This window comes from Rhinoderma darwinii, chromosome 1, assembly GCF_050947455.1.
Source record: "Rhinoderma darwinii isolate aRhiDar2 chromosome 1, aRhiDar2.hap1, whole genome shotgun sequence".
In the NCBI taxonomy this organism is placed as follows: Eukaryota; Metazoa; Chordata; class Amphibia; order Anura; family Rhinodermatidae; genus Rhinoderma; species Rhinoderma darwinii.
The window spans coordinates 631,032,835-631,049,841 of record NC_134687.1 but is presented as its reverse complement, the minus strand read 5'-3'; the positions used below and the strand labels follow the sequence as shown (position 1 = coordinate 631,049,841).

The 17,007-nt window shown below is 42.3% G+C and overlaps 1 protein-coding gene across 2 annotated transcripts in view; it reads left to right on the top strand.

Moving 5' to 3' along the window:
- Window positions 1-805: 805 nt before the first annotated feature.
- LOC142662042 (uncharacterized) overlaps window positions 806-17,007 on the top strand; it is a 36,476-nt gene continuing 20,274 nt past the window's right edge. For both annotated transcript variants that reach the window (XM_075839998.1, XM_075839912.1), the window contains exons 1-4: window positions 806-1,075; window positions 14,919-15,082; window positions 15,545-15,730; window positions 15,810-15,933. In XM_075839998.1, the coding sequence (XP_075696113.1) occupies window positions 15,005-15,082; window positions 15,545-15,730; window positions 15,810-15,933 (388 nt within the window). In that variant the 5' untranslated portion in view covers window positions 806-1,075; window positions 14,919-15,004. The remainder of the gene's footprint in view (window positions 1,076-14,918; window positions 15,083-15,544; window positions 15,731-15,809; window positions 15,934-17,007) is intronic.

Below are 17,007 nucleotides of genomic sequence, written 5' to 3'. Positions count from 1 at the left end.
TGCACATCGTAAGACCCATTGCAGGCAATGGGCAGATGTTTGCCGACATATTGGAGCCGTCTTTTCAGGCGTAAAACGCCTCCATTACGTTTGAAAAGAGGTCGTGTGCACATACCCTACGAGTAAACTACAACTCCCAGCATGTCCAGATTGTTATTATGTGATATCAGAGGACATTACAGGGAGGGATATAAAAGGGGACTACAACTCTTAGCATGTCTAGTCTATTATGTGATGTCAGAGGACATTACAGGAAGGAGTATAAGAGAGAACTACAACTCCCAACATGTCCAGGCTGTTATATGATATCAGAGGAGACTAGAGGGAGGGGTATAAGAGGAATGGACTACAACTCCCAACATTTCTCAGGCTCCAGGCTCACACAATTGCAGACAACCTATAGAAGAAAACACTGAATGTATCATTTCAAGTCACGTGATCATCGTCAGAGGTCCTATATCCACCTCTTCTCCTCTCCACTGATAAGCCCCGCCTCTCCTGTCCCGGTCACATGGTTGTGACGTCATCATAGGGCCTTTTGCCACAAGCTATTATATTTTGTATTATATTTTGCACTGCTTAGCTCCGACCACTCCTGCGCCGGTCACGTGATCCTCATGACCCCCCATATGTCACGTGATCCTCATGAACCCTTTATGTCACGTGATCCTCATGACCCCTTATGTCACGTGATCCTCATGACCCCTTATGTCACGTGATCCTCATGACGCCTTATGTCACGTGATCCTCATGTCGCCTTATGTCACGTGATCCTCATGACCCCCCCCCTTATGTCACGTGATCATCATCACAGGTCCTTCATCCCTCGCTCATTGTTTCCACTTCTAAGCTCCGCCCCAGATGCAGCGGTCACGTGATCTTGATACAATCACAGGTCCTTCAGCTATTGCCGTGAAGAGGTAGCGAGCAGCGCCGGTCGGGTGTTCTCTCTGTTATCAGTCACCCCTGTATGAATGTATATAGAGATCTGTCAATCATTGATCGACCCCGCCCACTGAACTCCTAAACCAAGACTGAGCAAGGATTTAACCCCTTCAGTGCCGGCCTCTTTGGGGTAAGTACTGCATGAACTTCAGGGAGCGGTAAGGTGTTGTTTCTGGTCTTTGTAGTGGTCGGATGTTTTGTGGGACGAGTGGTATTTTGTAATGACATATTATTAGGTACATACAACTTATTCATTAACTTTTATACATTTTTTGTTAATGTCGGTCACCGTGCAGATTAAGGGGATGTTCACACGTAGCGAATACGACCCACAACACACAAGGAAATCTGGCATAATATTCCGCTGGAATTTCTACTAGAAAAATACAGCAAGGCCGATACTCGACTCTCCGAGTGTTACCATAGCAACACGTCCCTGCTCTTCCGGCTGCTCTGTGTCCAGGTGACCCCTATAATGACATGTTTAGGTCAACTGTACAATACACTGTAATACTAATATATCGTGATTAAGCTTAAAAATTGATGGCATATCCTCCGGATAGGTCATCAATAGCTGATGGGTCGGCGTCCGACTTTCGGGACCCCCCACCGATCAGCTGCTTTGAAGGGGCCGCAGCGCTCGTATGACATACTGCAGCCAGGTAAGTATGAAGGACAAGGAGGAAGACCCCGGAGACTGCGATAGAGGCTGTCTAATGTAAACCGAGGAGAGAGACGGTCTCAGCGTTTCTCTTCTTTATTTACATTCGACATCTCTCTCCTGTCTTCCATACAGAGAGGAGAGACACTGTCTCATATGCAGTGTTTCTCTCTCTCTCCTCTATTTACATTAGACAGTCTCTCTCCTGTCTTAACCCCTTCCCGTGCCTTGGCATAAATGCACGTCCAGGTGAGCAGTAAGTTCGCGCACCTGGGCGTGCAGTTACGTCCGCGCATTAACAGTTAACCGCCGCGCGGTGCTTATCTGTGCAGGGTGTCTGCCCTGCTCTCAGTGTTGCCGATCAGCGGCCCATCGCAGCTGATTTTGTCAATTAATCCCTTTGATTCGGCGGTCAATTGCGATCAACGGATTTAAGAGGTTTAAAGCAGATCGGCAGCCCCCACATGCATTTGTGGGGGCTGGCGATCCTTGTCACGGCAACCGGAGGCCAAACAATGGCCTCCGGGTTGCCATGCACGGAAGCCTAGGAGGACCAACCGGAGGCTGGTCCTCCTAGGCTTCCTGTCAGAGTGACTGTCGCGTCACTATGACCGTTAGAACACATTAGGGCCTGTTCATATCAGCGTTCGCTTTCCATGGAGGGGTTCCGTCGGAGGTTTCCGATGCGGGGTTCCACAACCGAAACCTCAGACGGAACCCCTCAACGGAAAGTGAATTCTGATGTGAACAGGCCCTTACACTACGTAGGTAGTCTAATGTGTTCTAGCAGCGATTAGAGCGGCAAGTCTAACTGTCCCCTAGTGGGACAAGTAAAAAAAGATAATAAAAATGTTTTAAAACCGTGTAAAAGTTATAAGCTACATAAACAAAAAATGCTTTTTTTTCCTATAATAAGACTTTTATTATAGGAAAAAAATGAACACGTTAAAAAAAAAAAGTACACATACTTGGTATCACCGCGTTCGTAACGACCCCAACTATAACACTATGATATTATTATTCCCGCACGGTGAACACCGCAAAAAAAAATGCTAGAATCACTATTTTTGGGTCACCACCCTTCCCACAATATAGGATAAAAAGTGATCAAAAAGTCGCATGTACGCCAAAATAGTACCAATAAAAACTACATCCCGTCCCGCAAAAAACAAGCGCTTACACCGTTTTTTTAACTGAAAAATAAAAAAGTTATGGCTCTCAGAATACGGTGACACAAAAAATAATTTATTTTATAAATAAGTGATTTTATTGTGCAAATGCTGCAAAACATAAAAAAACGTATGTACATATGGTATCGCCGTAATCTTACCGACCCGCAGAATAAAGTAAAATGGTTATTTATAGCCCAGGGTGAACGCCGTAAAAAAAAAAAAGAAGAAAAAACCTTGTCAAAATTGTTGGTGTTTGTTCACCTTGCTTGCCAAAAAATAGAATAAAAAGTGATAAAAAACATTGCATGTACCCCAAAATGGTATCAATGAAAAGTACAGATTGTCCCGCAACAAATAAGCCGCCGCACCGCTCCGGTGAAGAAAAAATAAAGAAGTTCTGGCTCTCAGAATATGGCGATGCAAAATGTGCCAAACGGAACTACGACCAAGCTAAATCTGCGCTCCAAACACCGAGTGCCGCTCCCTCCCGCCCTACAGCGTGCCCAAACATCAGTTTACGTCCACAGATATGGCATCGCCATACCCGGGAGAACCTGGTTAATATTTTATGAGGTATTTGTCTTCAGTGGCACAAACTGGGCATACCATATAGTGCACCAAAATGGCATATCAGAGGAAAATTTTAATTTTCACTCTGCACCATCCTCTGTGCATTAACCCCTTCGCTCACCACAACTTAATAGCACGTCATGGTGCCTGGCGTAATGTATGGAGCGGGCTCACGCGCTGAGCCTGCGCCATACGCTGCCGGTGTCAGCTGTGTATTACAGCTGACACCCGAGACTAACGGACAGGAACCGCGACCGCGCTGTTACAGTAGCCTGTAAAAATGACATTACTTATTAATACATTAATATTGAAGTGTATTGTACCAGCCATCTACTGATTGCTGGTTCAAGTCCCCTAGGGGGACTAATAAAATGTGTAAAAACAAAAGTAAATAGTTATTATTAGTGAAAAAAATTAACTAAATATTTAAAATCCCCCAAAAAAACTTTTTCCATTTTTTTTTCTCTAAAGTAATGTAAAAAAATTAAACAAATACACAAAATTGGTATCACTGTGTCTGTAAAAGTCCAAACTATTACAATATACCATTATTTAACTCGCATGGTGAACGCAGTGAAAAATTAAGAATTTAAAACGACAAAATAGCATTTTTGGTCACCTTGGCTCTAACAAAAATTTAAGAAAGTGCGCAAAAAGTTGTATGTACCAATAAAAACTACAACTCATTCCGCAAAAAAATAAGCCCTCCCACCACTCTATTGACGGAAAAATAAAAAAGTTATGGCCCTTGGAAAGTGGGGAGGGAAAAACGAAAAAGAAAAAGAAAAAAATGGATCAGTCCGGAAAGAGTTAATTACTTTCTAACGAAAAAAGATTTACCCTTTCACCTACGACAGCACCCCTGGAGAGACGTCCCATCCGCTGGACAGGAAACCTGAGGATATAAAAAGCGACACACCTCTCTACACTCCCAGTCAGGTTTCCTGTCCTCCGGATGGAAGGATTGTCCTGAGGAAAAGCACTTCTCCCGGGGTTGCAGACCCCCTGGCAAGGTCTTACCTTATTCCACTAGGGGTGCTCTGAAAGGTATAAGTCTCGGGTAGGTATTGTCGTACTCGGGAGAAATTGCTTTATGAATGTTGGGGTGCATTTTCCCCCTTTTCCTTTGGGAAATTGAAAAAAAATCAACATTTTAGTGGAAATAATGTTGATATTCATTTTCACGGCCTAATTCTAATAAATTCTGCAAAAGACCTATGGGGTATAAATGCTCACTATACCCCTAGATAGATTCCTTAAGTGGTGTCGTTTCCCAAATGGGGTCACTTTTGTGTGGTTTCCACTGTTTTGGCCTCTCAGGGGCTTTGCAAATTCGACATGGCACCCGAAAAGCATTTCAGCTAAATTTGAGCTTCAAAAGCCAAATAGCGCTCTTTCCCTGCTAAGCCCCGCTGTGGGTACAAACAGCAGTTTATTACCACATATGGCATATTTACGTAATCGGGAGAAATTGTTTTACAACTGTTGGGGTACTTTTTCTCCTTTATTCCTTGTAAAAAATAAAAATGGCTAAGTTTTTTCAGAAAAAAAGTAGATTTTTACCTTTACAGACTAATTCCAATGAATTCAGCAAAACAATTGTTGGGTCAAAATGCTAACTTTACCCCTGGAAAAATTCCTTGAGGGGTTTAGTTTCCAAAATGGGGTCACTTTTCGGGGGTTTCCACTATTTTGGTCCCTCCAGTGCATTGCAAACGTGACACGGCACTGAAAACTATTCCAGCAAAATCAGAAATACAAAATCCAAATGGTGCTCCTTCCCTTCTGAGCCCTGCTGTGGGTCCAAACAGCAGTTTACTACCACATATGGGGTATTGCTATAATCAGGAGAAAATGCTTTACATATGTTGTTTTTTTTTCTTCTCTTTTATTCCTTGTAAAAATTTAAAATGTATACTTTTTTTCAGAAAAAAAGTAGATTTTCATCTTCACATACTAATCCAAATAAATTTAGCAAAATAACTGTGGGTTAAAAATGCTACCTATACCCCTAGATAAATTCCTTGAGGGGTGTAGTTTCCAAAATGGGGTAACTTTTGGGGGTATTTACTGTTTTTGCACCACAAGACCCCTTCAAACCTGACATGGTGCCTAGAATCTAATATATATTTTCGAAAGTTTGTTTGAAGACCGAATTTTAATTGGTTTATAAGCAGTCCATGTGACCGCTGCAGCCTGTGATTGGCTAGTGATTGGCTGCAGCGGTCACATGGGATGAAACGTCATCCCAGGAGGCCGGACTGGAGGAAGAAGCAGGAGTTCTGGGTAAGTTAACTTTTAACTCCAGCGGTAGTCACTGTACCGGGTGCTGAAAGAGTTACTGCCGATCAGTTAACTCTTTCAGTACCCTGGACAGTGACTATCCCAGGACGTCGCCTAGCAACGCTCCCCTAATTACGGGTGCACACACGTAGCCACCCGTAATTACGGGAGCCCCATAGACTTAGGCTTCATGCCCACTTCAGTCTTTTTCTTCAAATAGAACATGTCCTATTTCAGGCCGTAATTACGGCACGGGCAGGCCCATATAAGGCCTCATGCACACTTCCATCACAGTTTTCACGGCCGTCTTTCACAGACTCGTGTGCTTCCCGTGTGTACTCCGTGTACACTTCCGTGTTTCAGTTTCCGAGAGGAAACTGAAACCCGTTCACACTATGTACACGATATTATGAGTGCCGCACATGCTATTCCCTGTCCAGCGGTACTCACTGTCCACGGTTCTGAAAGACTTACTGCCGATCAGTGCAGCCCTCTAACTCTTTCAGCACTCTGCCGCTGGACAGGGAATACCATGCGCGGCTCTCACAATATAGATTAATGGTTTATTGAAAAAACCTGCACTAAATAAAAAAAGTTACTACTTACCCAGAACTCCCTGCTTGCGTGCTGCTTCCTCAAATCCGGCCTCCTGAGATGACGTTTCAGACCATGTGACCGCTGCAGCCAATCACAGGCTGCAGCGGTCAAATGGACTGCCGCGTCATCCAGGGAGGTCGGACTGGATGTCAGAAGGGGGATGCGTCGCCAAGACAACGGCCGGGGTACTTAGGAACTTATTTTTCTTAATATCACTGCGTTCCAGCACTGATTAGCAGCCTCTTCTCTCTATCAGTGCTGATAGAGAGAAGGGGCTGCCGATTAGTGCAGTATCTGTATGTGTACCTATGCTCGCCCGGCTGTTGCTAGGCAACGGCTCCGTCACACACGGACGGCACACGGATGCCTTCCGTGTGCCTTCAGTTATTTTGACGGCCCGATTGACTTGCATGGGCCTCACCGTCACTCTCGGACCAAAGTAGGACATGCTCTACTTTTGTCGGAACGGAGCAACGGGACAGTCAAAAAAACTGAAGTGTGCATGGCCCCATTGAAATGAATGGGTCAGGGTGCTAGCTGTCTGAAAAACGGCTAGCACCCTGAAGAAAAAGACTGAAGTGGGCATGAAGCCGAAGTCTATGGGGCTCCCGTAATTATGGGTGGCTACGTGTGTGCACCCGTAATTACGGGAGCGTTGCTAGGAGGCGTCAGGAGATAGTCAATATCCAGGGTGCTGAAAGAGTTAACTGATCGGCAGTAACTCTTTCAGCTCCTGGGACAGTGACTACCGCTGGAGTTAAAAGTATTAAAAGTTGACTTACCCAGAACTCCTGCTTCTTCCACCAGTCCGGCCTCCCGCAATGTCGTTTCATCCCATGTGACCGCTGCAGCCAATCACAGGCTGCTACGGTCACATGGACTTCTTTCAAAGCAATGAAAAATCAGGCTTCAAACAAACTTTTGAAAATATATATTAGATTGTGATGAATGTTACCGAAGTTTTCACGAACATTGACATTCCCAACAAGCTCTGCACTAATAGAAATGATCAGATCCAACAGTTTCACCTCTAGTCGGGTCTTCCACAAACAGGCCCATAAAATTTTCCAGCAACAGGTTGAGGAAATTTCTCCCCTTTGCAGTTGAAGCCGAACCATGGCACCTTCAGGACCCAGCCTGTTTTGGTCTTCAAGACGCAGACAATTCTTTTCAAATCTGACATGTTACTTTATGTGGTAATAACGTTGGAATGCTTTTACCTATCCAAGCAATTCTGAGATTTTCTCGTGACATGTTGTACTTTATGTTAGTGGAAAAAATTTGGTCGATAATTTTGGTATTTATTTCTGAAAAACACCAAAATTTAGAAAAAAAATTAGCATTTTTCTAAATTTAAACGTATCTGTTTGTAAAACAGGTAGTAATAGCACGCAAAATAGTTACTAGTTAACATTTCTCATATGTCTACTTTATGTTTGCCTCGTTTTTTGAACGTCCTTTTATTTTTCTAGGACGTTACAAGGCTTAGAATTTTAGCAGCAATTTCTCATATTTCAAAGAAAATTACAAAATGCCATTTTTTCAGGGACCAGTTCAGTTCTGAAGTGGCTTTGAGGGCCTTATATATTAGAAAATCCCCAGAAACACCCCATTTTGAAAACTGCACCCCTCAAGGTATTCGACTCAGCATTCACAAAGTGTTTTAACCCTTTAGGCATTTCACAGGAATTAAAGCAATGTAGAGGTGAAATTTACAAACTTGATTTTTTTTGCGAAATTAATTTTTAATACATTTTTTTTTTTTTGTAACGCAGAAGGTTTTACCAGAGAAATGCAACTCAATATTTGTTGTCCAGATTCTGCAGTTTTTAGAAATATCCCACATGTGGCCCTAGTGTGGTAATGGACTGAAACACAGGCCTCAGAAGCGAAGGAACACCCAATGGATTTTGGGCCTCCTTTTTTTTTTTTAGAATATATTTTAAGCACCTTGTCAGGTTTGAAGAGGTCTTGTGGTGCCAAAACAGTGGAAACACCCCAAAAGTTACCCCATTCTGGAAACTACACCCACAAGGAATTTATTTAGGGGTATAGTTACATTTTGACCACACTGGTTTTTCGCTAAATTTATTAGAATTCGTCTGTAAAAATGAAAATCTACTTTTTTTTTCTGAAAAAACATAGAAATTTTTAATATTTACACGGAATAATAACGAAAATGCACCCCAACATTTGTAAAGCAATGTCTCCCGATTACGGCAATATCCCATATGTGGTTATAAACTGCTGATTGGACCCACAGCAGAGCTCAGAAGGGAAGGAGCGCCATTTGGATTTTGGTGCCATGCCGCGTTTGCAACGCTCCGGAGGGACCAAACCGGTGGAAACCCCCCAAGTTACCCCATTTTGGAAACACCCGTCAAGGAGTTTTTCTAGGGGTATAGTGAACATTTAGACCCCACGGGTCTTTTGCAGAATTTATTAGAATTAGGCTGTGAAAATGAATATCAAGATTTTTTTCCACTAAAATGTTGAATTTTCACAAGGGATAAAGGAAAAAAAACGACCAATTTTTGCAAAGCAATTTCTCCTGAGTACGGAAATACCCCACATGTGGTCAAAAGTTTTTTTTTTCTCATTAGAAATGAATTAACCCTTTCAGGACTGATCCATTTTTTGCTTTCTTTTCGTTTTTCACTCCCCGCCTTCCAAGAACCATGACTTTTTTTCTTTTTCCGTCAGTAGAGTGATGTGAGGGCTTATTTCTTGCGGGAGGAATTGTAGAATGTACTGGGAAACTGAAAAAAATCTGATTACATTTTTTGGGGTTTTCGTTTTTACAGGTTTCGCTGTGCGGTTAAAACTACAGCGATTTTGGCGGTTTCAGTTATTTAAGTTTTTTACGGTGTTCACCGTGCGAGTTAAATAATGGTATATTGTAATAGTTCGGATTTTTACGGACGTAGCGATACCAATTTTGTTTATTTTTTTACATTACTTTAGAGGAAAAATGGGAAAAGGTGTCTGTTTTTTTTTAATTTTAAACTTTTTTTTCTTTCTCACTACTAATAACTTTAATTCTTCTACAGATTTTATTAGTCCCCTCAGGGGACTTGTACCAGCGATCATTGGATCACTGGTACAATATACTGCAATACTAATGTATTTCAATATATTGTTATTTTTACAGGCTTCTGTAACCGCACGATCGCTGTTCCTGTCTGTTAGTCCTGGGTGTCAGCTGTAATACACAGCTGACACCCGCAGCGTATGGAGCGGGCTCAGCATGTGAGCCCGCTCCATACATCACCCCCGCACCATGACGTGCTATTAAGTCATAGTGCGCATAGGGGTTAATGCACAGCGGATGGTATGAATATTGCAATTTTCCACTGAAATGCCATTTTAGTGCATAATGTCGTGCCCAGTTTGTGCCACTGAAGTCAAATACCTCATAAAACGTTAAGCGCGCTCTCTAGGGTATGGCGATGCCATATATGTCGGGGAAAACTGCCTTTTGGGCACGCTGCAGGGCTCAGAAGTGAGGGAGCGCCATTTTGCTTTTGGAGTGCAGATTTTGCTTGGTAGTTGTTCTGTTTTGGGTTTTGCTGGTATTTCAGTTCATAATGTGGGGGCATATGTAATCTGTGCGGAGAACATCAGGGCATTATAAGAGGGTATAATAATGCGGTAAATAAATAATAATTCATAGATGTGTGGCCGGTGTCGCACTGATAAATGGCGCACGATCTTATCCGATTTTGGAACACTCTGCACATTTTGCATCGCCATATTCTGAGAGCCAGAACTTTTTTATTTTTTCACCACCGGAGCTGTGTGAGGGCGTATTTGTTGCGGTACAATCTGTACTTTTCATTGGTACCATTTTTGGGTACATTAGATTTTTTTTTATTCCATTTTTTTTGCAAGCCGGGTGACCATAAACAAGCAATTCTGACAATGTTTTTTAGTTTATTCTTTGCAGCGTTCACCGTGTGCTATGAATGACAATTTTACTTTATTCTGCGGGTCGGTACGATTACAACGATACCATATATATATGGTTTTTCTTTTTGTTTTGCAGCGTTTGCGCAATAAAATCACTTTTTTTATGAAATAATTTTTTCTGTGTCACCATATTCTGAGAGCTTTCAAAAAAGCTGTGAAGGGCTTGTTTTTTGTGGGACGGGTTGTAGTTTTTATCGGTACTATTTTCGGGTACATGCGACTTTTTGATCACTTTTTATTCTCGATTTTGGGAGGGGTGGTGACCAAAAAATAGCGATTTTTGTGTAGTTTTTTTTTTTTTGGGGTGTCCATCGTGCAGGAAAAATAACATTATAGTTTGGGTCGTTACGAATGCGGCGATACCACATATGTGTACTTTTTTTAACGTGTTCATTTTTTTCCTATAATGACAGTTATAGTATAGGAAAAAAAAGCAGTGTTTGTTTATCTAACGTTTTTATTTTTACACTTTAAAAAAAAAAAAAATGTATTACTTTTTTTTTACTTTTTTTCACTTGTCCCACTAGGGGACGTTTAGACTTGCAGCTATGATCGCTGCTAGAGTACATTACACTGCCTACGTAGTGTAATGTATTCCAACTGCCATTGTGACGTGACCGTCACACTGACAGGAAGCCTCGGAGGACCGTCCGGACGCTGCTCCTCCGAGGCTTCCGTACATGGCAACCCGGAGGTCATTGTCTGGCCTCCGATTGCCTCGACAAGCATCGGCAGCCCCCACAATCACTTCGTGTGGGCTGCCGATGTGCATCAAACCTTTTAAATGTGGCGAACGCAGTCTGTCGCCACATTTATGGGGTTAATTGCCAAAATCAGCGGCAATGGTCCGCTGACCGGCAAGACTGGAGTGTCAGCTGTCAGTTCTGCTTGTAAAACAGATGTTTATACCATCAAAAATAGTTACTAGTTCACATTTCCCATATGTCTACTTTAGATTGTCATCAAGAAGATTACCCAAGCACTCAAGCGTATAAACACGTAAGATTCGTTTATTATTTTGTTTTCATCAGTTTTATCTTCACTGAAGTAAATCTTCACAAGATATTGGTAATTTTTGTATTGGCGATTTTTATAGTTTGATGTTTCGGCCAAACCAGGCCTTTATCATAATCGCTTAAACTAATATACAAAAGAAAAGAATACAGAGTATAAGTATTGTTGCATACAAATATACAAACAAGAAAAAAGATTTATACAAGAAGACAAAATTTGCTAAATGTATGAAGAACATGTAGTACATACAAGGACATACATGATGGAACTATATTTAAATTGCAAAAAAAAAAATAGAGAAAAATATAGACATGCAAGTTATCTCAAGCAACCAAGGATATGTATACATTAAACAAACTGTAAAATAGCAGAGATATTGCCAGTGACAGAAATATATTAAACTACATGCTCGCCTTTAGTGATATTGTCTATAAATAACATTCACTGAAGGAATACGTTGACTAATGGTAAATAGATAAACAGTACATTTTAATAGATGGAGGGGTATTGTCAAAATACCCCTCGGGACCATACCACAAGATACCGGTGGTGTGAACAAAGTGCAGAAAACGGGAGGAAAGATATATGATTACAAGGAGGTACTGTTACCTGTGTAGACTCGTGGAGTTGTGTATTGAGGCATCTGCCAGACGCTCTGCTTGTGTGTCTGCTTCCGTGTCACGCGTCCCTTGGACTTATAACAGGAAGTGGGAGTACCTTGGATTGTGCGATCTACTGCGCATGCGCACACGGCGTTGTGTAATTGTATGGTGTGAGTAGTTGAAACGCACGCTGGCCATTGCCATGGTGCTGTGGAACGCAACGTAAGGTCAAAATATCGGCAAGGCAGATGGGCATAATAATGTAAATAACCTGGACAGAAATGAATATAAAGTATGATCTAAATATACTGGAAGGTGTCAGTAAAGGTCATGGTATATATACAGACAAAGAAAGAGAGAAAAAGGAAAAACAAGAAATCAAGAAAAGAAAATTGGGGACCAGGAAAACAGTATAGAATATAGAGGAAAAAGGATAAATAGGAAAAATTACAGAATAAAGGGTGATGGAAAATGAAAACCGGTTTTATGGTACTGTCAGGGTAAAACTTCCTTTTCCCCTGTTATCTCAGTCAAGTAGGAAGTGAACTAACTTTATTTGAACAAAGAAACACAAAAGTTCCCTTGCTAGAGATGTGGGACGTGCTTAAGCCCCATTGGCTCCTCAGCTGTAAGTTCTTCTGTACACTCCTCTTGCATTCCAGGGGCGGTGTCTCCATAGGCGTGTTTCTCATACAGACTCCATCTTGTTTCATTTACAAATCTTTGTGTAATATATTGATTTTTAGTTTATATAAAGTAATAATGTGTTTGCAAACAATATACATAGTAATGATCCCTGACAGTACCTGTATCTGGTCGCACAGTAATTCGTATTTTTCTTAGCGGGCCTGAAAAAAGTGGATATAGGAGAAAATAAAATGATATCAATGATTAACATAACAGGTCATATTCCCTATTTAAACCCTTGGGTGCTAGTGTTTCAAGGGTATGAATCCAGAATGATTCTCTCTCTTTTAATTAATGTATATGGTTGCCACCTCTTCTTGGTTTAGGTACCTGTTCTATCACTTGGAATCGCAATTGTGATAGATGGTAGTTCATTTTAGCGAAGTGATCAGGTAAAGGTAGCCAAGTTTTTTGACAACGAATGGTAGACTTGTGGCTGGATAGGCAGTCTCTTATGTGTTGGGTTGTTTCACCCACATACACCAGACTGCATGGACATTTAATGAGATAAACTACAAAATTAGAATCGCATGTGTAGTATCCCTTTATCGGGAATGTTTTATTGCAGTGTGGATGTTGGAGAGTATCACCTCTAATGATATTGGAGCAATGTAAGCAAGGGAATGTGCCTTTACGTTGGGTTTGAAAAAAAGTTTGTCTTGTCACCTTTGTAGAACTACCTATATCAGCCCTAATCAGGTGATCGCGAATATTGGACGGTCTTTTCAAACACATCATTGCTGGGTGTGTGAGAGCCTCTATTTGAGGATAAGCTGTATGTAATAACGGCCAGTGTTTTCTGATGACCTGTTGTAATTTAGGCATAATGGGGTGATACGTATGAACAAATGGTAATCGGGTTTGTGGATGTCTGGTAGATAAGACTGTATCTGATGATGATGTTCTCTGAAGTTCATCACGTAGCAGTGTTGTAGGATAACCTCTCTGTAGAAACTTCATAAGTTTTTACACAACTTTTTGTTAACTTTTTTTAACTTTATTACTTTGTCCCACTAGTGTACTTGAGGGCAGGAGGCCCTGATCGCTATTCTAATACACTGCACTACATGCGTAGTGCAGTGTATTAGAGCTGTCAGCTACTCATTGACAGCAAGCATAGTGGGTCCTGACTTAGTCAGGACCCACTAGGCTTCCATAGATGGCATAGCCGGTCGTCATTGTTAGGCATCCGGTTGCCATAGCCGCTATCGTGTAGTAGGCCGACAATGTTAGTTTAACCCCTAAGAAGCTGCGATCGCTATTGAACGCGGCTTCCAAGGGGTTAATCAGCGGGGACACAGCGATCGGTCCCTGCTGAAGGAGCTGCGGCAACTGCTGTACGAGACCGCAGCTGTTACAGCTCCTGTATGAGTTGGAAAGATGGCCGTTCCTCCCGCGACTTACTATTCCGTCGCTGAGCGTGAACAATGCACTTAGCATGACGGAATGGTACGTCGCTGAGGGCGAAGGGGTTAAACTACATGCTGAAAGACGTTGTAAAATATCATCATTTATAAGTCCGGTAGTTATTTTTGGGGCGATTTACAATTATTTATAGTTTAAAAAATCATTGATGTGAGGATGATCTTACAGAGGAGCCCTCTCCCGAACACTTAGGTGCCTCAGTCGCTATTGACCGCAGTATCGAAGAGGTTAAATAGTTGTAATCGTAGTTCTCTCAGGTCCCCAGCCTTTGCAGCAGGGTATCCGGTCTTCCCTATGGCATTTGAACAACTCATGAACTGTAAATGTTGTGTACAGGAAGGGGTTAAATGAGTAGCATACAAGTTTATACTGAATCTTATCCCACAAAACAATGGGTCACTCTGCTCCGCTTCACCTGCGCTATAACAATAAGATATCACAATATATGTACCCTTTATATATAATGTCACCTCAGCTGCTGCAGAACCTCACAGTTCATATCAAACACTGACTGCATAGTGTGCACCACGTCTTGTGAGATGTCAGCAATGTCTCCACAGTATCCACCATGTGTCAGGTTGTCAGGTCTTCATTGTCTTGGCCTGGGGAAATGTCTTCATTTTACTCTTCTAAGCTGCAAATTCTCACCTAAGAGATTTGCCATGAATGTCTATGTGGGGGTCCTTCTATGTGGAGTACAGGGGGTCCCCCGACCCACTTGGTGAGGTGATGAGATGTTCACACATGTGCACGACTCTCTCCATTCACTTGTATAGGAGGTCCAAAAACAGCCGAGCACGGCCAGAGGTGGAGCCGCATCTATCAGACATTTCTGGTATATCCTGGGGAGAAATGTCTGTGTTGGGAATACCCCTTTATTCCATGTGGTAGCGGCTCTGAGAAGATGTTTCTCTCAATGATCAATAAGTGAGGTTCTGTATGTCACACATGATGTCCCCTGTATGATTTCCATCTTCTCCTTTCTTCATAAAGACGTCTGCAGTACTAGATCCTCCAGATCCTCCAGTTTTCTCATCTTCTCCTCCACAACTTTCCTTCTCCTGAATGACCCACCAAGGATGGACAAGGAAAGAAATGAGATGAGCAGAAGAATATTAGACTTCACCTTGGAGATCATCTACCTGTTGAGCGGAGAGGTAAACTTTTCTACATTATAGAACAAGTCACACATAGGGAAGGGACAATACATAATAGGAAGAATCCAGTGTCCTGTATAACAGCGTCCAGACCTTCCAAGTGACGTCAAGAAGCTGAAGATCAGCCACCAATATGGTGAGTTATGTGTCATGTCACCAATGCAGCAATAGTAATGTTGTAGAGCAATGAGAATGACCAGGAGGATCAGGATGACCTCTATATAGAAACATAGAAGATGACGGTAGGAGGAGAGCACATGGTCCATCTAGTCACCCCCAACATTATTTCCTTTTTTAATTTTGGCCTCGTTCTATTTTCTCAATGTCTTTTTGTAGGTGAGGTCGCCAGTATTACAGATGTGGGGTCACTAGAGCTCTATACAGCGGGGTCACAATCTACCTCATTCTACTGAGGGGGGGAATACAGTGTTCAGTTCTCTATGTGTCTCTCTCCATACACAGGAGTACACAATAGTGAAGAAGACATCAGGTGACTGTACGACTCCCATCATCCATGAGTCCGGAGGATGGAGCAGTAGTCAGAGCTCCATCACAGAGCCACCCCCTCACTCCCGGATACATGAGAAGAACAATAAGAAGAAGATCTTAGAACTGATCTACAAGATGACGGAGCTGCTGACTGGAGAGGTGACACTGCTGGGAAATTATACAGTAACAGCACTCGAGGTGTCTGGGTTATGACTGTATCATTGTGTGTGTGTGTCAGGTTCCTATAAGGTGTCAGGATGTCACTGTCTATTTCTCCATGGAGGAGTGGGAGTATCTAGAAGGACACAAGGATCTGTACGAGGAGGTCATGATGGAAAACTACTGGCCGCACACATCACAAGGTAAGGTTGTCCATTACTGTGGGCACAGGCTGGTACTGGCGGCCAAGTTGAAGCCTTAATACTTTCATGTTCAGGGCATATACATTTGTCCACCTGTTTGAATGCAGTGAAATTCTATATATACACATCGATCAGCCATAACATTAATACCACCTGCCTAGTATTGTATAGGTCCCTTTCATGCCGCCAAAACATCTCTGAGCCATTGAGATTTTGCATTGTTTCAGGGCGCAATATCCTGCCTAACCCTTTCCCGTCATACCCTGTATATAATCGGAGCTGTCTGAAGTTGGTACCTGCAAACCGCAGTACAGTTACGTTGCAGTGATGGTGCGGGCTTAAAAACTCAGCCCGCGCCATAGCAAGCGGGTGTCATTTGTATGTTACAGCTGACACTCATAGGGTCGGATTAGGGCTAGCTCCACTCCCGGCTGTTTAACCCCTTATATGTCGTGATCAGTGGCGACTGTGATATCTAAGTGGTTTGTAGCCCATCGCCCTTTTCTCCTTGTGATGTAATTGCGGGGAAGGGGGTGTCCCGCAAAATGCATCTTCGTTTACGCAAAAATAAAAAAGTTGTAGCTCTTAGAATATGGTGACAATGAAAACTATATAAAGTTGGTATCGCTGTTATCGTACTGACTTGCAGAATAAAATTAACATGCCATTTACAGCGCACGGTGAACGCAGATAAAAAGAATAAAAAACAATTTCAGGATAGCTGTTTTTTGGTTACCTCCTCTTCTTCTTCTAAAAAATTAAATAAAAAGTTGCATGCATCCTGAAATGGTGCCAATAACAACTACAGCCCGTCCTACAAAAAACAAGCCCTCATATGGCTACTTCTTTGAAAAAGTTTTATGGCTCTAATAAGGTAGAGATGAAAAAACATCCTGATGTGCAGGCCAGAGGGGAACATTTATTCTGTTTCAGTGGTTATCAAAGCCCTAATATTTGGGAACCCAAGAAGTGGAGGGCCCAGTCACATCTGCTGGAAGCGAGGGCGTCCGTATTATACCAGGGCAACACTTTCCCAGCAAAATTTCCTGAATTGCAAGGAGGGGAAGGTCCCAA